Source organism: Rhea americana, unplaced genomic scaffold (genome assembly GCF_003343005.1).
Source record: "Rhea americana isolate MKP2758 unplaced genomic scaffold, rheAme1 scaffold_11, whole genome shotgun sequence".
Lineage (NCBI taxonomy): Eukaryota > Metazoa > Chordata > Aves > Rheiformes > Rheidae > Rhea > Rhea americana.
In genome coordinates this window covers 4398288-4421134 of record NW_028185150.1, presented here as the reverse complement: position 1 = coordinate 4421134, position 22847 = coordinate 4398288, and the positions used below count along the sequence as shown (strand labels likewise).

The following is a 22847-nucleotide window of genomic DNA, read 5'->3' as shown; positions in this document are numbered from 1 at the left end:
CAACCGCCGGTGATGGGAGCGGGGCTGCGCGGTCGCGGCCGCAGGGGTAAGTGCGGGGAGGCTCGGCCGCTGGCGGGGCGGCTCGGCCGCTGGCGGGGCGGGGGGGGGCCGCCACTCGTCCCCTGGGAGGGGCGGGGCCCGCGGGGGTGTCCGGCCGCGCCCCCGGCGGGAAACCACCTGGGCAGCAGCGGCGGGACGGGCTGTGTCTCAGCCGCCGGCGGGCTGCGGCCTGTTGATGAGCAGGAAGCGTTACTTCACCCCGAAGAAATTGTGCAGTTAATTTTTTTTTWWWWWWAAAGAACAGCATTTGGGAGAACTTTAAGGAAAGGCATCCCCCCCCCCTTACCTGCAGGTTTTAATGGCAGAAGGCAAGCCTTGTGTTTCTTAAGTATTGTTTTTTGGTGTGGTTTTACAGAGAAACCGAGCTCCCTGAGGTGCTCTGGCCTTTCGTCTTAAGGGGATAATCAAATTCCAAGCATATACACCTTAAACGTGCTTAGTCACTCTAAAACTTAACAGCAGGCCAGACCTAACAGCAACCACTGATGTTCCTGAGGCAACGAGTGCTGAAGTTTCTTAGTACTGCAGTCAGAGGCCGAATTGGGTCTCCAGATAACACTGATATTTCAGGCTGACCTTCTCTTGTTGATCCCAAAGCTTTCATCCAGTTCCCGTATAAAAATCACCTTTGTAGTACAAATGCTTACAATGCCCCAAGTTGTTTGTACTGTAAATGAGGCCTCCCATTTCTATTCATAGCAGTGCTAATGAGGTAGAAGAATAATTTAAAATGTCAATTTCCAAAGTAGAGTTACTGTTCACAGCAACACCCACGGGATCCTTCCCCCCCCCCCAAAAAAAAAATCTGTTAAGGGCAGATTTTTTTTTCCTCTTTCCAACCACAGCAAAATAATTTCCCTTGTATACTTCCAATTAAATCAACAGAAAAGGTGAAGCCATCAAGAAGGTTTGCTTGTAGAAGTGTCAGTACTTTTCTGATACTCTGCAGTAAGAAAACTGCATAGGCTGTTTATGCTGACTAGAGTTTACTTGTTTAAATATTGGAAATATATGTTTATCATTTCARTGCTGCAGATTTGCTTCTACATTGTTACTCTTAGAATGACTGAGCTGAATTGGGAGCAAATTTCTGTGTAAGGCCAGTGAGAAGCATATCATAACTTTATCAATTGTCAGAAGAGTAAATATATATTTTTGGGTTTTCTTCTAGGGAATTCACTTTTTTCTTTTAACTGAAAAGAAAATGTCTACATCAAACATTTCAGCAAGAGTGGAAACTTGGCTTTCATCCACATGGCATATTAAAGTTCCTATGACATGGCTGGAAGCATGTATTAATTGGATCCAGGAAGAAAATAGTGGTAGTAACTTAAGTCAAGCTCAGGTTAACAGGCAGGTGTTTGAGCAATGGCTTCTTACAGATCTAAGAGATTTAGAGTATCCAATTTTGCCTGAGTGCATCTTGGATGCCCCCAAAGGAGAATTGTCTGGCTTCTACTCAGTCCAGATTGATTCTCTAGTTGATGTAAGCCAACCAGCATATTCCCAGCTGCAGAAGCTAAGAGGAAAAAGTACAGTAAATGAAGAAGTAACAGCCAACACTCAGGCATTCCAAAAACCCTGGGAAGCAAAGCCTACTCGAATGCTGATGCTGCAGCTAACTGATGGGGTGCATCAAATTCAAGGCATGGAATATCAGCCAGTTCCTGTCCTCCATACTAATCTTCCTCCAGGAACAAAAATCACTGTACAGGGTAATGTTGCATATCGTCTTGGAGTCCTTTTGCTTAAACCAGAAAATGTAAAATTGTTGGGTGGTGAAGTGGATGCTCTTCTAGAGGAGTATAGTCAGGAAAGAGTCCTTGCTAGATTGATTGGAGAAGCTGAGAACCCTAATCCTTTTGGACAAACTGAGCGTGAACAAGTTGTTCCAAGGCCTGCAGATGAATTAGGGCAAGTTCTGGGCCCCTCAGATGAAGAGCTTTTAGCCAGTCTTGAGGAAAATAATGAATTTACTTTAAACAATGGAACACCTTTAGAGAGTGGGTATTGCAGTAGAAGCAATAATTTTAGCACAACCTCAGGTTCACACAATGGAAATGTTTTGCAAGAAGATTTTATAAGTTCTTTTCCTCATTCAGATGAACAAATTTCACATCCTGTAGACTATGCTGATGGCTTTTTAAATGACTTTCCTTTGGAAGATGACTTGCTTCTGGAAGAAGAGATCCAAAGAGAGCTGGAAGAAGTGCCACCGGTTGTCGGGAACAGAAACGTAGGTTTAGCTACTGAGAGACTTCCATATATATCTACAAGATCATGTGATTCATCTTTGAATGGCATTTATGATACAGATGACAAGAATGAGAGAGATAAACCTGTAGAAGTTACCAGCAACCAAAAGACTTTTGGAAGAAGAGTATTTACTGGAGATGAAAATAGTACGAGTAATTCTTCACAGCATAATAGTATTCACCAGACCAGAAGTTCTGCAGATTTTTCTTTGAATAATGCTGCCAAAGAAGGGCTCAGTGATAAAGATCAATCTGAGAGCAGGCACAAATCCGAGAACACTTCTGACAGCAGTCTGCTAAACAGTGAACCAGTATGTTTCTCAAAAACAGGCCCGGAGGCAGATCAGCAGAAACATTCTATACAAACCTTTCCTTGCAAAGTAGTAGGGGTGCAAGATCTTGATTTATTTTCTCCACCTTTCACTTACATTTCTGTTCTCCTTGCAAAAAAACCAGAAACTGTTACAATTCTGAAAGTCAAATGTTTTATTGTAACTCTTACTGGAAAGCTCACAAGCAGCAATGGGTCCTGGGGTATAAAAGCAAAAATTTCTGATGGTTCAGCTTATCTAGAAGTAGATTTTGCTGATGATATTCTGACAAGTTTGATTGGATTTTCAGTACCTGAAATGAATGTATTGAAAAAAGATCCTACTTCACATGCAAAGCTTAAGGAAGGTTTAGAAAAATGTCAAAGACACCTAATAGATCTCTGTTGTTTGATGACTATAGAGTTTAATCCTTTTCGGTCTAAAGCCACTGTATTAATTCTACAGGATACTGATGCAAAGCACCTAGAACAATTGAAGAAACGTTTATAGGAATAATGTGTGAAAACTGTAGAGCGTGGATTAGGAGCATTTCAGTCAAGATCTTCCCCAAGGGACTGTTAAAATTTTAAGTTCAGTGATTTTTCTCTCTTGAGGAAAAATAGTGGAAGAGTGAGAGGAGGAGAAGATGGGGAGGGGGAATGTAGTAGTTTGTTTCTTATGGTGAGCATATTTAAATAAACTTCAAACATGTTTGACTTAAGAAATTCATATTTTATTTTGCAAAATTTTCTGTGTTCCTGACTGCTGATTTGGAGTAGCAAATTTTGTCAGGAAGTGGATAATAAAGAATAGCTAAGAATAGCTTATCCTTGCACTGGATGGTTACTAACCTGTTTTTTTAAAAGGTAGTTATTAGGGCCAGCCTCTTCTCAGAGGAAAGCCATTAAACAAAGAATTATTGTTTAGATGCAAAGTCACTTCTGAGTGTGCCAACTTGAAAATTTATATGCATAATTAGTGTTCAGGAACCTGAAGTGAAGGATCACCTTACTCTGAAAATTCAGGTGAGGAAAAAACATTGTATACTTCAATGGGATAAAGATCTATGTACTTGTTTTAAAAAAAATCAAAATATTTTAAAATAATCATTCTTTTCCATTAATAAAGGATTACATGGGGCATCTTTGTCTTGTTAAAGCTAATAATTAACCTTATTAATTAGGTCATATTATTTACTAGTCTAGTGTCTCTTCACAGTGTAGTTGTGTACTTGATGTGCATCGTATATCTTGTACATGTACATTGGCCTTAAGTTTGTGGGGTCTTTTAATTTCTGCTTTTAGAATATATTTTTAAGAAAGCTGATTGAAGTTTAAATGAAAACTGTGATGGAAGTTGTTAGCCCCTTTCAAAGGAAAATATATACTTTATTGTGTTTAAAAWTACCAGAAATGTATTGCTTGTTTCTTCTTTCTTTACTCTCTACTTTGCTTTTTTGAAAATAGAATTCAAGATCTTGTCTAGGGAGGAGGATGAATGGCAAGAAAATTCTGTGCAACACTGATATGACTTGCTAAGAATATAAGATGGGTTGCTGAAAGAGGGATTTTTCCAGTTGGACTGGTGGCTTCTTTCTTCTCTAAATAAATAATAGCTGCTAGGCCTTTGGAACCGGTTGTAAGAGCTTGTCATTATCACCTCTTGCTCAGCCCTGCCCCAGCCTCCCAAATGGGAGACACCCTTTGAGACTCCAAATGATTTAGGGAAAAACTAAAGTTAATTTAAGTAAGGTAAAAATGCTGGGGGTGAGTGAGAAAGCTTTGTAAGGCATATGCTTTTTTAGGCTTGGCTTCACACAGTTAAATGCATGAATTCGGGTGTCTTTTTCCTTCCTCTCCTCCCCCTTTCCTCCTTACTCTAAGGGAACCTGAGCAAACTGTGACACTATGAGTCATCTTTGGGCTCTTTCTCCTTTCTGAGAAGTGTTTGGGATTGTGCATCATTTGGAACTATAACGGCAAAGGCTTTTGTCTTCATTTTTCATGAAACCTGTACTTGATCCTTGATTTCAAAAGGATCCTTGCTGGAGGATCCTTGATTTAAAAAAAAAAAAAAAAAAAAATGATTAAAAAAAAAAAAAAAAAAAAAAAAGAATTGTTATGGAACTGACCAAGCTTCTCATCTCATGTAGTCTCTTCAGTAGGAAGTACAGCTAATTGTAAGCCTCTAGTGCAGTTTTATGAAACGTCTTCATTTCTTGTATTATAAATCATGGAAATAGCTTAATTTCTATCAAAGTTTTGTGTTCACCCTGAAAAAGGGTGAGGAGACTTTAAAATTTCAGCCAAATTAATAGTATATGATTTTTATTCTACTTGTGTAAAGCAAGAGTAATGTTATTCAAACCACCTGAATCGAGTTAAGTGTTGTCTTTATCTCAGCTGATCAAGTCACACTTGCCCCCTTTTTTGAATGTATATGAAGGAATAGTCATCTATGCTAAAGGAAGTTCATTTTTCACTGTCCTTCACTTTAAAGGCAGTGTGTTAYTTTTCTAACTTTTCCTTATCCCCTCCTCCCCCATTGTCCTTGTGTTCATTTTTAGAATGTTCTTCCTGGAAGGCTACTGCTGTGCATGTTCTCAAGTACAAACAACATAAATCTCAATACCGTTGAACTGTTTAGTGCTTGACTTTGCACAATAACTACTTCAGTTTAATTTTCTGGCATATAATGATTCCATGTCCATATTTAAGCCTACAGAAGTAAGGAGAAGTACTACATAGTTTTGTAACTTTCAGAAGGGAAAAAGAATGAAAGGAAGTGATTTTGAGAGCACAAACTCAGTTAAGGGCAGCATGTCACAGGGAAAAATCTATGACATCTATGATTGTATGTACCTAATTGAAGTTATTGGTTCATGGTTAATCGTCAGCTCTCAAAACCGAGATCTGTATTACTAGTCCAACAGTTTTGCTCTGCGTGCATGTATATTGCCTCTGTGTGCCAGGCAGTGGTGCATGTCTCAGTCTTTCCAATAATCAAAGAGTTTAAATTATGGTCCAAATTCAGGAAACAACTTGTGTGCTTTACAGATTCTGGAAATGGTATAACCATGCTTCTGCTGGAGGGTGCAGCAGAATCCCCATAAATGCTTCTGAAGCCAATTGCCATCGCAGCCCTGAACACATGTAGCCCTCTAGCAGAAAGCAGTCCCTGCTCTTCCCTTCTTCATGCTATTTCACACATCCACTTTTTCTTGCTAACAGCTTTTTTTTTCAGCTGTYGAGTCCTACATCTGCAGTGTTTCTGTCTATTCAAATTCAGAAGCTATGTTCTTCAGGAATGTTTTCACATTAATGGAAAAATAACTGCATTCTTTCATTACTAATAACAGTGGAAACTTCTACCTAACTCACTTTTAGAATATGAAACCTATATTGTTGTCATATGAAGTCTTACATGTTACTAATATAAGTGATGAAGTTTGGTCTTGCTACCTTTTTCAGCTGTTAAACTAAAAGCAATGCCTTGACTTTGACTGTGCCAGTTACCTGCCTCTAAAGATCTCATTTAAAACCTCCGTCACTAAGGCAAGGGAGYAGAAGGAAGAAGATTCTGTGAGAAGCTTTGCTGTGCCCTGCTTCCATTAAGGGTACTCACTCTCGGACTGTACTACAAGGCAGTGGCTAGACCAAAGAATGTGGCAGGATTCCAAATAAACAAGGCTACTGAGAACAGCTTGAGGAGTCAGCTAATCCTACTAGATAACAATTTGGCCACAGCAATGCCTGTGTTTGCARCCTAGCAGCTTCTTTCTTGTTGAATGAAGACAGCATTCTAAAGCAGCAGCAGCTAGTTGTAATAATATCATTTTAAAATATCAYTTAGGAATATTAAAGGTAAAGGATTTCCTAAGAAGTGTCCAGCCTGAAAGTGTTACTGTGACTTCAAATTAAATTGGTACTTCTGTGAAAATTCTACTAGTATGGCCTGAAGTTAAGTGGAGAGTAGAACACTCAGATGAAATTGTAATAAAGTATTAATAGCTTTAATCTTTTCCCTGCAGGGAGAAAAGAGTGACATACCATAAAGTACTTTGGGGTTATCTGGTGTCAGGCAAACTTAAATGTATTTACCAGGGAAGAAAGGGCAAAACGAACTTTAAAAAGTAAATATTAATTTTGAATCTAATTCTCTGCATTATAGTCCTAGAAGAAACAGAATGCTAAGAATAACGATGGCAAAGATTAAGGGCAGCCTGACACTGATTTTTTTTTTTCAGTCCAATGTAAGAAGTAGGTTTTTTATAAATTTTCTTCCTGAACAGCTATGTGTAGCAGATGCTTACATCAGTGTGTCACTTTTTTTACTCCTTTGTCCTTAAGGATTTTTGCCTATTCACCCTGGGTTTTTTAACAGTGCAGAATTACAGTGTGTTCTGTCAGAATCTGTCCTCTTCCTGCTTTTTAGCCTCTTCTAAAGGCTGAACAAACCCAGTTCTCTGTCTCTCATGTGCTTCAGCCTGCTGAAGAGCCTGGCAGCCCTCAGCTGGACCTGTTCCACTATGTCGTCATCTTTCTTCCCAAACTGGGCATGATACCCAACACGCAGTCTCACAAGTGCTGAATAGAGTTGAAGGATCAATTTTGTGGACCTGCTTGTTACTCTTCTAAATGCAGCATGGTACGTGTTTGGTCATCTTTGCTGCAAGAGCACATTACTGACTCAGGTTCAGCCTGTCCTTGAAGGCACACAGGTCTTATTCTGTAAAGCTGTTTTCTAATGAGTTAGCCCCCGGCCTATATTGTTGTGCGGGGTTATTCCCACATAGATGAAGGACTTTGCGTTTGGCTTTGTTTAACTTGATGAGATTTCCGTCAGTCTTATCTCCAGCTTACCAAGGTCCATGTCCGCTAGGGTATTGACTGCTCCCCTACAAGTTTGGTACCTTTTCCATTGCTTTCACCTTACCCACATAGTCACAGTCAGTAATCTCAACGGAGAAGATAATCAGATTGGTCAGTCAGGATTTACCCTTGGTAAACCCATACTGGCTGTTCCCAGTCACCCTCCAGGGCTGTGTCTCATTAGATCCAAGCAGATCCCTAAATAAGCTGCCGTTTGTTCTCCTGAAGGTTGAGGGTTGTGATTTTATTCTTTCTTTTTCCAGAATTTTAGACTCTGCGAGTCGTGGTCACTTCAGCCAGACTGCCCTCGACCTTCCTATTTCAGTTCTTTTTGCTAGTCGCAGGTCCCACAGAGCATTTCCACTCATTGGCACGTGGACCACCTGCTTCTTTTATCTGTAAGTTTGGCATTTGTAAGTTATGTAGCAGAAGGACTTTATCATGGTTTCATACTATAATACAAGTCACTGTTAATATTGACTTTAAAATACCCTTTACTGTGTTACAGGATAAAATACTTTTTACTGTTTTACAGGATGAAGGGGGAAAATACTGTTTCACTGGAAAATGCTACTTAAAAAGCAATGGCAATGTATAACCTATTGTTTTGTTGCAAAATGAATATAAAAATCTAACTTTTACACTATTTTTGTGGACAAAAAAAAGGGGGGGAGAAAGAAAAGTTCTGTGAATATGAGTATGGGTAAGACAACCTTCCCAAATGTTACCTGCTTTGGGAATACAGTCTGGTTGGATGAACAACTGAGACACTCATAGAATGTACGAGTTACAGATATGAGGCCTTTCAGGAGAAGGATATTTCCCTATTTCTCTGAGGGGACCTCTCACCACAAGAGCATTGTGCCAGAGAAAAAGAAATCTGCCTCAGTTCTGTGACTGCTCCAAGAGCAGTAAGAATTAGAATCCAAGTGGCTGAAGGCATCTAGTTTTCAGCTAAATTAAGCATCTAATCTGTAGAGAAAGGTGGGAGCTTGGAGACATTCCGTATTTAACATTTCCTACTAGCATGGGCATCCCCCAATTTAGCTTTCTTTAAAAGCACCTAACTTTGCATTGACTCTGCAGAGAGCCTATACAGTTGACCTAGCTGGTTAAGTAGAGCACCTAGTAATGTTGAACAGCTTTGTGTTTGAGTCCTACTTTGGTAGTTTTAAATTTTGTCCTTGAATGAGAACAGCTTTTACTATAAGGAAAAAAAAAAMCAGACAATTATTTCTGTGTAAGGGTCAAAGGTTTTCTTCAATGATGTTGATAATAATTAGAGAACAAAGTACAAGGAAATGGTAGGATTTACTGTAGCAGATGACAGCCTAATTTACTTTTGAAATACTGTTAGAATCATAACCTTCAGAAAGCATTCTTTTGAATTAAAAATCTTAAAACATTAAGGTGAAAATATGCATACGTTCAAAGAATCTGTGATGCGAAAGTGGTTTATGATAATTCAAAGGAAGTATTCTATTCTACTAACAGCGCTTAGCTAATGACTGTAATTACAAGCTGAATGCTTGCAACTGACTTTTCTGTACATAAGATGCTTTCATTTAGTATTTATAATTACAGTCCAATCATCATTTAACAAATCAGTACTATATATAAAAAGGGCAAGTATTATTGCTATTAAACCATAAATCTGGCATTTATTGTAAAGAAAAACACAGCAGCTGCTGCACTGCTGACTCCTTAATCAGATGCTTAGAAAATTTGCCCCCTGGTACCAGCTGTTTGTGTAGTTGTCCTCATACTGTTTCTACAAACTAGAAAACACATTGCCATTAAGTAGAAAGTGTAAATAAGGCTCTACTTATTAAAAACATTCCAAARATCATTCAGTAGATATATTTGATGAAAACACATATGGATCCTTTTACTTACAGATAGAGGGCTTCCTCTTGAGTACAAAAATTAATGAAATTGAGCTGCCAGGACCTAAACTAACATACTGCGTAGAATATGTGCAGCAAGTGTCTAAACAAAATAAATGTTATACCTCTTAAAAGYGTGTGTTAAAGTATGCAAGAACATTGAAAGAGATCTTTACCTTTTATTTCACAAGTCACTAACAACACGTGGTTAGATACAAAGGTTCAGCTGACAGGCATCAACTTGTAAAATAATCTAATGAGAACACAYATAATAGAGCAGGCAAAGCCAAAATAGGAGAAAAATAGATGCCTTATCTAAAGAGTCTGTTGCTTATCATAAAAGGAAATTAAGTTGATGTGATCTGATTTGTTTTTAATAAATGTTAGCTTTTATCTGTAACCTTATTTTTTAATAATAGAACATGGGCTTTAATCCTACCTAGTGTAAAATAATGTAAAATAATTCTCAGCACTCTACTAAATCTGCTCTCTCTAGTATTGGTGCAGATAAATGACTAAGCATGAAGCAGAAACAGGTCTGGACTTTCTTTTATCAYGTGATACCAGTTAGGCTACTATTGCTTCCCCAGCTGTATTTAAAATTCCTGATGCAATGATCCCTCTTCTATTTCTGCTGTTCAAAAAACAGAACTGAGAAGTAGTTTGGTCTAATATCTTAGCAGAAGCCTTTATGAAGTTAATAATCAGTAAATTAGGCCCTGGCTACACAACCAAAAATGACAAAATGAAATAATTGTGTATACTCACAGCTACATATTAACTGTCTATTTAAGTCTACTAATCAATTTGAATAAACCATAGCAAATGTACAAAATAAAACATGACTATGTTTTTATCCTTTGTTGTATATTTTATATTCTTTTAATAGTAGGTTATTCTTGTGACACAGATTGTGGTATACTTCGACAGTATGCCATGTATTGATGCAGCTCTTRGAAAATGAATGTCTTGTGGACAGGAATAAGCTATTGCTACTACTTGTGTTGCTACTTCTTTGTGGAAGAAGGCTTTCTTTAAAAAAATTGTTTTCAGCTGCAGATACATGAAAATGTGTGATATGAAAAATATTAAGTACCCTTTCACAGTGTTTTGATAAACTGATTTAAATGCACAGCTTAACATTATTTATGAAAAACTCATTATTTTGTAAAATGAATAGTTCTGAATCTAAAAATCCAACCGTATGTCTTTAGTGTAATTTACCACTTTAGATCTTTCTGAGAAATACAGTCAGTTTATTCATGCTGTATTCTACCAGGGATGATTTCAAAATTCAAGAGAGGTATTCAGTGATAGAAATAAGCAAATCAAGATGGGTATATGTTCTAATATGTTGCCAGCTATGGTCTTGTTTTGGTCTAATATTGGGAAATTGTATGTATCTACTGCTGACAATTTTGAAAGAGTGAAAGATTTTAGAGGGGGAGGATTTGTGAGTGAAAAAGAAAGGTGTGATTGGTAAGACTACCAGATGTCTTAAAGAAAGAATATTTAAATAAGATATTTATTTACTTCAGTGAAAAAACGGGAAAAAATAAGTAGACATTAAAAAGCAACATAAAAACATTTGATTAAGCATTGTTTGGTGACTTTAATTTGTTTTTGTAGAAAAATATATTTAAACTAATGTTGCTGATCTAGGCAAGGAAGTAATGTTCTTCATAGATACAGTGTATCTGTGTCGAAATAGTGCTGTCTGCAGAACAATCAATAACAGAACTTTTATTGGACCCATTTGTGGTAGACTTTCATCCAAAATTAGTACTGTTTGATATCTCCCTAGTACTTGGACACTGTGTCAAAACTTTCAGGCTGCTGCGCTTTTGACAGTAGCATCCCGTCCAAGATGGGTCAGAAGTAAAAAATTGCATGTTTGTTTTAAGGAAGAAGCTTGTAAAACATTTCCATGTCTGGGCTAGCTTGAGGCTTTTGAGTTTCACTATCTGGATATGTTTGTTGTTTATGGCAGACAGATTCAGGGCAACTACACTACCTGTGATGCAACTGACACAGATTGAAAAAAATCTGTGGATGTTGTATTATCAGTATAGAGTTCCTTAGATTAGGATAATCTRTACTGGTTTCCAGAAGCTGTGTAATAAGACCAGCTAATAAAGTAGTGTCCATGTTAGGAAAATAAATCAGTATAGCTCTGCTAAGTATAAAAAAAAAAGCCAAATCATGCCCCTAAATGCCTTAAGATTTAGTGGGAAATTGGCTGACTGGGGGGGAAAAAAAAAAAGAAAAGCTGATCATTTTGTGCGGTAGACCCACATCTCTTTTAGATCAGTATAAGCCAGCATTACCATTGAGAAAAAGCCATTAGACCTCTCCTGCYCTGTTTTCATGCTTGCACACTGTCTTCCTTGTGCTGGATTTAAAACTATAACATCATCATAATGCTACCAGGTTAAGAATTACTTCAACTGCTGTTGCTGGATTGGATTTTAGCTTAGATCGCTTTTCTGATGCACCAAGGAGGAAAGGGTGCATGGGTAGAAAGAAGCAGGAGAGGTCATGGAGCTATATATGCTAGTTCAAAATATGTCTAACTACAGCCATAGACACAGTTCAGCCAAGGGATAGCAACAGGCATCTTTTGGACTACTCTGGAGGAAAGTAGGATGAAAATACGGGAAGAGGCCAAGTAAAAAACAAAAGAGAAGGAAGCTAAGAAGTTCAGCTCTTGAATATAACAATGAAAAAAAAGCTTACTTTATCATCTCCTCTGTGAAGGAAGTGATGGCTTTATTAGCAGTAGTAAAGAATAATAAGAAGAGAAAAGGAAATTCAAAACTGCTGGGGACACTGAAAAAGAGTAGTTGATTGTAGAAATCCTTATTTAGTTTCAGGAGAAGCCAAAAAAAGATCACATATATTTATACCAATTAAAAATGTCAGTGAAAGTATCAAAAATAATTAGAAGAAGTTACTTAATTTGAGGGGATTTAGTGTATACATTGTGTTTCTCACTGGGATTTTCCTAGTTGAAAGGAAAGCACATGAAGCATTATTTTCACAAAAGTATATTACACTGAACTTTAAATTCTTATTTATGAAAGCTTTAAAATATGGACTGTATGTCTGTGAATGAATGTACCAATATCATCTATACAATAATGTCTAAATCTCCCTGACCATATTACTGTATTTTTAAAATAGACTTGGATGATGGTGTAACTTTGTTTCCTGGCATAGCTTGGGAAGGTACAGAATGCAGCTATTACTAAGGCAAATGAAATTGTACGTTTTTTTTTGTTTATTTGTTTGGTTTTTTGTTTGCCTCTCCTTCCCCACCCAAAGAAAACCCACAGTGTGTCTCAGTGTTTTTGGAACCCAGTTCTGCACCTTCCTGTTGATTCACTGCATTAAATTCATATCACTAAGTACAGGCATTTCTCTGTTAGGTGCATACCTTCCTTCTACTCACTAATATCCTAATTCCTGTAAGTTGCATTTTTGAAGAACCAGCTGGTTCTATTAAGTAGGCTCCTTAAGCCATTAGAAAATAGACCAAATTTTGTAGCATTATATACAACTGTGAATACTGACTAGAGGGGAAAAAAGAGGGATTCTGCTCAGTGCTGAGTTTTCCCCCGATGCTTTTTAAATGATGAATTTATCTGTTCTTCATTTTTCTAAGTATCTTCTCCAGCTGTGTGGTTATAATTCAGCAGCAACATGTACTGTCACTTCTACATTAGTAAATACCTAGGACCTGCTGAGTAATTATGAAATAACCTCATAATGAAATGCGGCAAGGAGTTCTAATTAAAATTTAAAGTTGCCTAACAACTACTCTGCTTAAAATGAGAATTTTCTAACCATGTATCATAATGAGTTCTCAGAACAGATTACTAAAAATGTACAAATGATATGGTAACCAGAAAATGTGATTTTCCACACTTCCAGTGTTTGGAAAACCATTTGTAAACAAACTAATGTACCAAAAAAACCCACAAATATTAAGTAATGTTGCAATACTAGGGCAAGAACATTGTTTTTTTAATGAATCTTTCAATTATAAACAAAAATATAAGAATTCAGTATTGTGCCCCTGAAAATGGCCATCGTTGGGGTATTGGGTAGCATGGGAATGTATAGTACTATTTCCTGATAAATTATTTCAGCAGTTTCTAGTTCATGGACTTCTTAAGCCAGAGGTAGTACCTTTGCACTCAACAGTCCCCAAAAGAAATTAAGAAAAAGCAAAAATAGGACATGAGTTGCACCAGAGGGTTTTTCAATAAAAAATGTTGGCTAAAAATGTGGTGATTAGATCCCATCTTTCATTCAGGGTTTGCTAAAGCTATATTTGCAGTACAAATATTTTGTTAGTCTATGTTACTTTTTTAGTAAAGGAGCTATCTCTTTCTAATACAACATGGACCTGATTCAGGATGCTGCCTGGTTTAAAAAAGATCATACGCTTCCAATCAGTCATAGAAGTATAGTTAATACCGTAGTCCGTTAATGTTCCCATATAAATTTTTTTCATAAGTCTTAAAAAAAAAAAAAAAAAAAAAGCTAATCTATCCAAAAAGTAAAACCAACTAATTTAACCCACTAACTGACCACTTATAACTAATATTAGAGTAAGTATAATAATATGAATTAATACTTGTTTGAATACAGAATTCATAGCATTACTAAATAAGATAGTGGTAGTCTTCTTTTGAAAGATCTTTTTGAGAACTGATAACTTCAATGATGCTAGAGAGTACCATTTTCTAGAAAATCTGTTAGATTAAAAAAACCCCCACAGAACTAGTTATATTACTGAAAACAATGCCTCAGACATGCAGATAACCTTACCAAGAACTTATCCTGTCTCCAGGATTTAATCCAGTTTCTCGCATTCTTCTTGTTTATACTACTAATCCTTTTTTTTCCCCATATACTTCACAGATTTTATTTCCTTAAACTGTAAGATCATTAGGATTTGTACCATTTTCTTATTACATATAACTACGGTGCCTAAGATCATTGGTCCTGCTCTCAGCTGAAGCGTCTAAATATATCATAATACAGAATATAAATTTTGTATTTCTAAACATAAAACCTATTGTTTTGCCTTTACTGCTCTCCAAAGCCTACTATTTCTATACAGGAAGACAAATAGAAAATACTCTTTCATCAGAAAATGCTGKTTTTTTCTGCCCTTCAGTTTACTGATCCTTAAGGCAACTAAGGCTGCTAGTTTCACAAAAGAGAGGTCACCAGAATGTGGCACTTTTACATCATTGCTTCTTGCTGCAGGCATTTTGAGTGATGAACAAAAAGTGGGAGTGAAGGAGTGATTTTCATCCTAAGAAAGTGTGACTGGTGTATTTTTTTTTTTAATATTTCAAATATTTTAAGACTTTTCTGCTTACCTTGTGATATTCAAGCCTAAGGGTACATATTCTCAAACTTCCCTCCATAGTCAGTGTATATGGTGGGGGTTGGCCATCTTGTTTTCTTTTTTTTATAAGACTTCAGGTACTCATGTAGCAGCAGAAGTGGTGGCAGTGCTGTCTTCTTACTCTAGTGTATTCCCTATATTTTTACATGCTTTTTTGATATCTGGTGAAAATGTACCCATATTTAATAAAAACAGTGCCTCTGAACCCTCTCCTTTTACAGGCTTTCTATTTTAACTGTACTGCCGTGCGTGCTGCCTCTTGAAACCAAGATGACTGACAAGGACTTTCCCTGTAACTGCGGTTACTGGCTGTCAGTGGCACTTGCATTTAGCACGCCAGCTAAGATGAGGGAAATTTTTCCTGCCCTACAGGCTGTAGAAGTCATCATCTCTGTGGAGAGAGATGGGCAATAGCAGTGTGAGGTCTGAGTTTTCAGAAAATAGACAATAAGGGAAAGGCAGAGGCTGGATGAAGTGAAAGYGTTAAAGGTGCAGCAAAACACATTTTTGTAAAGGAGTTGTCCAAGAGCAGAGGAAAAGCCTCAGTTTTTGGCTGCTGGGATGGAAGAATAAGAAGCAAAAGTTGGAGAGACACATAGGAGGGAGGCAAGAGTGCCAATCAGGTAGATAGAGAAGAAGAGACTGGGATATGTGAAAGAGAGGAAAGGGCAGGAAACATAAAGTAAGAAATTTGAATAGCTGTGGGAAAAGTTGGAGCATGAACTGTAAGGTGACGATGAAAGTCAGGATACTGGAAAATTACCCAGCTGGGAGAAAAGAAGCTTGATGGTATGGCAGAAAGGGACAGGCAGCCAGGTTGGGAGTATAGTGCCTCTGAGCCCAGAAAGGTGAGAGTTGGGTTCGTATGCACTAGTATTTCTAAAATATCCTTTCAGTTACTGGGCAAAATAGCATGTTTTTTCCATCATCTTGTTCTGAGAAATGACTCAACCATTTCTACTAAAATTTCTCTGAGTTTTGCCTAAGGCAGGAATCCAGCATGATGCTTGAATGGTTAAAATCTGATTCAAAATGATCTTGGCAAAACGGATACATGACTTTTAAAAAAAAAAAAAAAAAAAAAAAAAAAAAAAAAAAAAAAAAAAAAAAAAAAAAAAAAAAAAAAAAAAGAGAGGGTGAAGCTCAGTGGGAACAAGTACAAGATATTACACTATTACACTTGAGGAGGACCAATCAACTGCACAAATTACGTATGGGCTGTAATTGGTTAGATAGCAGTTTTGCAGTTTTTCAGGAAAAGATTTATTGGACCTAACGGATCACAGGATGAGTGAGGCTCAGCCTCATGTGACTGTGAAAAAGACAAACATTAGGCAGGGAAGTGTAAAAAGGAATYGAACCAGAAAGGTACATGAACTAATTCTCCTCTGGTCTGCACTGACAAATCTGTGCAGATTTCCTGGGTTTAGTTTTAGGAACTGCGCTTTGGGGAAGATGTGAACCAAATGCTGGAAGTCCAAAGAAGCAGCAAGAATGTTTGTCAGTGGAGAAAACATGTCCTGTGAGGAAAGGTTGAAAGATATTAGGTTGCTTACCTGCAAGAGGACTTAAGGGAGGAACAAGGAAACATGGTAGCCTTCAAATAGGCATAAGGCTATTACAGAGAGGATAATCTGTGCTCTATACTGACAGTAGGACAAGAAGTAACAGACTAAAATTGCTGCAGAAAAGATTCAGGTTAGACCTTAGAAAAAACTTACTAATGGTACTACTCTCAGAGACCTGGAACAGGTTGCCTGGGGAGGTTGTGGGACTCCGTAATCAGGAGGCTTTTAGGACCGCATCAGTSAGGAATAACCTGAGGATAGTTACTATGTTTGAGGCTAGGGAGTAGAACTAAATAATTTTCAGTCCCTTTAGATGTGTTTTTCTATGGTTGTAAAATTATGTGCAACTGAAAAGTATTCTTAGATTAAAATGCAGAATGTTTAAGAATATGAACACTTGATATGTTCGTAAAGCTACATATTCCAGAATTCCCAGAGGTGAATACAGCTATACTTTTTTTTTTCCTTCAAGTAGTTTGCCTAAAAGGCTTATTTTTATTCTAATAAAAGCAAAGCATCACCTACAAATGTGTTATCTTCTCTGCCTCTCTACTGCTGTGCTCTCTCCTTCTCTATCTGTCAGTTCCAATAGTTAAAGTAGTTTTTCTTGTACAGATCTATCTATACTAGGGAATTCYGTTGGTACAACACTTGTCGCTCAGCCATTATACCTCTTCAGACGTAGCAGACCTCTCTGGTATAAATCTGCCTTATCTGGGTAATTCTAACTTCAGGGTTGCAACTGTTACTATAGTTAGCAAGAAGTGCTAAAGAAGATAATGGTCATTTTACCCAAATAGAAAACTTTTCTGAGGTCAGATACTGAATCTCTAAAGAAGCAAATTGCCAAACTGTGATTATCACAATCTGATCTGAGAAATCTATATATTATATTTTGCAAATGTTGTTTATTTAATAAATTGTTTTTAAAACTTAGTGGAAAAGCGCTTTTATGAACCACATCAGGTTATGACATCAAGACTGAAAACTTGCYTAGCAGAATTCCTCTTGCCTCTTTAAAGTGAAGTTTATTCCTGCTTAAGATTCCCATGTTAATGCTAAGTAACTGTGCTGACCTACTTCCCTTCTCAGTTTTACTAATATAAATCAGATTGAAATCTATCACAGACCGTGAAATTATGCTGCTGAAACAGAGTTTGAGAGGAAAATCATATAGGATGGCTTTCCCTACTTTGTATCAGATTTGTTGGGAAGGGTATTGGGAAAGAACCAGAGAGGGGAGTCTTTAGAAGGAGTTACACCCAAAGACAACCATTTTCTCAGCATCCCACTTTCTTGTTACATGGTGGTGCTGTAGCTCCAGGTAAGTCGATGACATTTGCTGTAGCAGCTGGGCAAGCATGCTCCCTGCTGCAGGGTGTTCAGCACGGTGGGCATGTCAGGAGGGGCAGTCCACACCTAGCAGCAACATGCTGCTCCAGAGCTGCAGGACGTTATAGCCTATTTGTCACTCCTTCCTAGATTTCAATGAAATAGCTTGTGAGCTGTGTACCACCTGGCCTAGGTATGGAGAGGTCCTGTTCTTTTTAGGATTGGGTTACCTAGCTCAGCTGATCTAAACCTTCAGTGAGCCCTGCATCTGTACCGGGATTACTAGCACATAAAATGGGCTGGCTCTGACTAGTCACTCCTTTTCAAGATACTAATCCTTTAAAATCGCTGTACGCTCTCTATGTTAGTATATGTAATATGCTTATTAAAAACATGTCTTTATAAAAATATTTATATTATACATATGTACAGGTGCATCTATATAAAAAATAGCTTATATGTAAAAACTGTTAGCTTTCTCCCTCTGTGACTGTCTCAATAAGGTCAGTGTTAGGCCTATTTTAAAATAATCCCAGGTATTGCTGAAAACCAGTAAATATACAGTGTAAATGTATCCATGCTGACCTTGCTGTTCTGGCATCTAAATAACACATTCAAATCAATATTTAGATGAGCAGTAGATATTTAACATTTACACTGAATTACTGCAGTTAATATTGTTAATACAGTTCTCAGAAAGAGGCAGGTTTCTCTAATCATGTTTTAAAGCAGAGCATTTAAGCAATGAGAATATTAGCTGTATTAAAGTGTTACAAGTAGTACTGCTGTCATTAAAAACCTAAGCTGATATTTTCAGTTCTCCCATTTTCTCTGTACAGATCCTTTTTATGCTGAAACAGATTTCTATGATTCGATTCTTTGTGGCCTTGTAGGCAACAAAGTAGATTTGCCAGTACAGAAGTAGAGCAGTTGTTGCTAAATCAACCCTCTAATTTAGTTTTGGTATAGCATAAAATATATATTGAGGTAAGTGTAAAAACAGCTTGCACTTCCCTAATATATTTTATCAGAGTGCCTGAAAAAGCTGTGTAAAAGTATTTCAATTTATTAGGAAACTCTCTGTAACCTTATACTGTAATACTGTACTATCATTTGCTTCTATTTTGAGATGACCAAGAGTACTGTCTTCAAACATATTTAAATTTCTTTCTTGGTATTTATGGAATTAACTTTTAAAAAATGTTCTTATTTCAATAAAGCTTTGAAGCATTGCACAGAATCAACTTTTGCTCCAGAGTAGTTTTTTCTCGTATTGTTCCTTTTAATGCAGCTATTGCAATTAAGAAAAACAGTCCTTAGCGAAGAAGTCTGGAGCATACATGTAATAGTTTCAATTCATATACTTGCTGTATACTTGCCATAATGGGTGGAGCTAAAAGTATGCCTATCTTTTTTCTCTCCAGCTACAGTACATTACCTATTTTTGTGTGGAGTGTACTAAAAAAATTCTATCTTGATTTAAATAAGGTCTTTCCATTTAAGTCTGTCCATTTCCTATTACAAAAAAAAAAAAAATGCTTATTAAAGTAAATTTCACAGTAGCTGAGGCAACCACAGAGTGAGTAGTCAGAAGAGAACAGTCACTAGATTCTTGTGCCACAGGAAATAGAGGAAATGTTCTTTTCTGCTCCTGAAGATGGAGATTTATTAGACCTTTTAGCAAATAATTTGGTTTTACAATACATTACCAGGAATTAGTGAGATTGGTTATGTCCCTAATTATGTTTTTTTTAAAATGTCCTTAGTCTACTTTGAAAAATTTTGAAGTGGACCTTTATTATAGTTACAAAATTGTATAAAAGAGAGCTTGCCCTCTTAAAATGAGGGTCACAGGTGGAATGTAGCAAGGCTAATATGAAAGGTAATGGAAAAATCCAGTACTTGTGTTCGCTACTTAAATGACATGGTTGGCTAAATGGATTTCTCTACTTCTTAGGAGTGTGCTTCCACATTAGTCTAGCAKCAATTAGAGAGGAGAGGTTGTGCTGCAAATTGGCTCCGTGAACCATGTAGTTCATCTTTTTATTGTGTAAAACATAAAAAATTGCTCCTAATCAATCCACTTCAACTTTCAGTCTAAAAATTATTTATCATCCCTTTCAGCCTAGAGCACTTCTAAAATGTTTTCCTGAAATTAACTAAAAGGAGATGGTATTTGTATCAATAAGCAGATTGTGGTTATGTGAGGTAGATCTTACTGTGGTAGCAACAAAGAGACTACATTATTACTGAGGAGTTCTTAACAAATTGATTAATGCTTTTACAATAATTAGTCCACATTTCAGATGAAATAGCGCTCTCTTATTTAACAAATGAATGATGCATCGCTTGATGACCATAATACTAAAATAGCTCGTATTTTGAAAAAGAAAATTATTTTGAACTTTCCTTGTCAACAGGTGTTAAGTCGCTTATTAAATAGAGCTTGACTCCTTCTCTTTAACATTTCTCACCTTTGAGACCTACAGGGTGACTTCTGCTTTTGTGGACAATAATATTTTGGATTGTGGCTTAATGATAGTAATAGTTCCCACAACTTGACAGAATTATTGTGATTAGACGATACGATTGGGAGTCAGGAAATGTGATTTCTACAGCTACCAGTATGACACTAGGAAATTATTTAACCTCTGTTGTATTTTTTGTAATATATCAGGCATGTTCATGACTGATGTATTGCAAGACTTATTTATACTTGAAATCTTTGGATAAAAAAGGCTCTAGAAAATACTGTTATCTGAACGGATGTTTTGAGTCCCATCTTGTAATCCTCTGGAAAGCAAAACTGTAATGTGAAGTATTGATTGTTAGAACTGGTCAAAGACGACAATTCAATTTAATTGTAGCATTCAAGCTTTTGAAGTTTTTGTTCTATATTGGAGTGAAAACAAAACCTTTAAAGCATTTTCATAAGTAAAATTGCATTGAAATATCCATTTCTAGATAAAATATGCAGGTTTTCAATTTTATTTTTTGACCAAATAAACTATGTGGCCTGGGATACTACAAACCCTTCCAGTCAAAAACTTTGTACAACGTGGTAAGTCTCCTTCATAAGTTGCAGCTTGGACAAACAGGATATTTTCACAAAAATGTGCTTTGAAAGTGTTACTACCGGATTTAGTGATCACTGGTTAAAGGAAAGAATGTCCTACTTCTGATGTACCTGCACACGTTCCCATAAAAAGGTATCATCTAATGTGATTCAACTATGGCTTCTGTATCTGTTATTAATTTTGGCTGAGAGCAGTTACACAACCAATATATTATTTTCAAAAAGTCATAATATTCCTATTTGTGTGCCATAAAAATATTTAAAATTAAAATTTCTATTTAGGTAAGTTAGAGGCCTCTGTAATTGCAAAATAAGTTTTTAAAATAGTTTTAAAATAAGTACTTTAATATAATCATTCTATACAGTATATGTCAAAATTGTATGTATGGACTTTAATGACTACAGAAGGTTATTGTGTTCTTGGCACCGGAGAACTGAGCAGTGAGGAAGTGAATGGGTTCTATTCTGTCTGACTTGTAAATCAATAGAGGCAACCAAAATTCACACTTCAGTTGCAGGCTTTGTTTTGCTAACAGCATGCAAGTCAGAGAAAAAACAAATTCATAGCTTCGAGGTTGAATTTTTAAGTTCCTCAGTCTGGAAGTCTGTGAGACCCAGTAGGAAAAAAATGTCCTGTAATTTTTATAGGGTAGATTTCTGATTATAATTGAGTTTTTTTCATGGGGGGTTAGTCTTTTCAGGTGAAGATGTCCTGGAACAATAACAGGAATTTGTACATGTTTCCAAATATATCCTCACAGACAGTGAAACATGTTTTGCGAAAGAAAACAGATTCTAATCTCAGGAGCCCTCGAATCTCATATTGGTACGAGTTGTCATTAGTGCTTTAGAGGGTTCCCAAAGATTGGCTGTGGTCAGAGAATGTGCCTGTCTGGTTTTCCAGAACTCCAGGAAAAAGCTTTGTGGACTGACCATTCAATCATGATTTAAAAGAATTATCAGGCTACTTGAATGAATCACAACCTCTAAATTTGTGTCACAAACATGAGGTTAGAAATATTGTTTGTTGTCCTTTAACTAGCGCAGGTGCAGCTCCAAATAGGTTACCATATTGCCTATGACAATGAGAAAGGATTTTTCAAAGGTATTCGGGAAAGAGTAGTATTGATGAGTGCAGATAAATAGTTGGCTGGAGTGTAAACATGATTTGAAATATTAGGAGTAGAGCACTATTAAAATTACTGACACTAGGGTAAAAAAAAATGCAACCTATGTCACGCTGGACCTGTTTATTATGACCTAGCTCAGGGCAAGGAACTAGGTAAGTAGATGAAAATGGAATTTAATGCCAATGTAACGGGAACTTTGAAGAATCCTGTTAGATCTCTTGAAGCTCATGTTAGACAGAGATATAAGCTTAGTTTGATTGCTACCACATTTATCAGCGCATAAATGCAAATCTGTGTATGTAAAAACTTGAAAATATGTAGGTGTATATATCTGTATATAAATACAGGTTTTGTTTCATAGAGACCTGGTCTTAGCTTAATAATACTGAGTAAAGAAAATCAATATTTTTTTTCATGCACTTCAATAAACTGTGCTTGAAACCCACAAAAAGTCTTAGCAATACTCTGTTCCCTCAAAGTTCAGGAAAATCAAGTCCCTGACAGAGCAGAGTTCAGAAAGGATCACATTTCCCGCTCTCTTGCTTATACAGAGGAAAGGGGGAGAAGCAGATCAGTGAATCTACTCTTAGGAAATGAGTACTCAAAATAATTAAGTCAACATACTTTTATTAGAAAAGTTGTGTGTCTCAAATTTTTTTGTGAGCTATTCTTATACTCAAATAAAGGTAAATAATTCTTCTGTTGATGACTAGGCAGCAGAAGTTTCTGATAGGTCTTTGATAAAGAATTGAGATACTGATTAAATTTTAGTCCTTCAAGGTCTTGTTATGGTTTACTTTATCAATATGTGCCCAATATAATTTATCTGACTACTCGCAATTGCTTATGTTTTGTGAGAATAATGCTGCCTGGAATACTTTAAATAGTTTATGAACAGCAGGGAGTCAAAATGAATTTTTTAGACATTCTTAA

General features: G+C 36.6%; 1 protein-coding gene across 1 annotated transcript; it reads left to right on the top strand.

Annotated features, from left to right (window-relative positions):
- The first annotated feature begins 6 nt into the window (after positions 1–6).
- On the top strand, positions 7–4741 carry RMI1 (RecQ mediated genome instability 1). The gene is made up of 2 exons (XM_085313279.1): positions 7–46; positions 1232–4741. Exon 2 carries the CDS (start codon positions 1265–1267, stop codon positions 3134–3136), a length of 1872 nt encoding a protein of 623 aa, XP_085169405.1. The 5' UTR covers positions 7–46; positions 1232–1264; the 3' UTR covers positions 3137–4741.
- The last annotated feature ends 18106 nt before the right edge of the window (positions 4742–22847 follow it).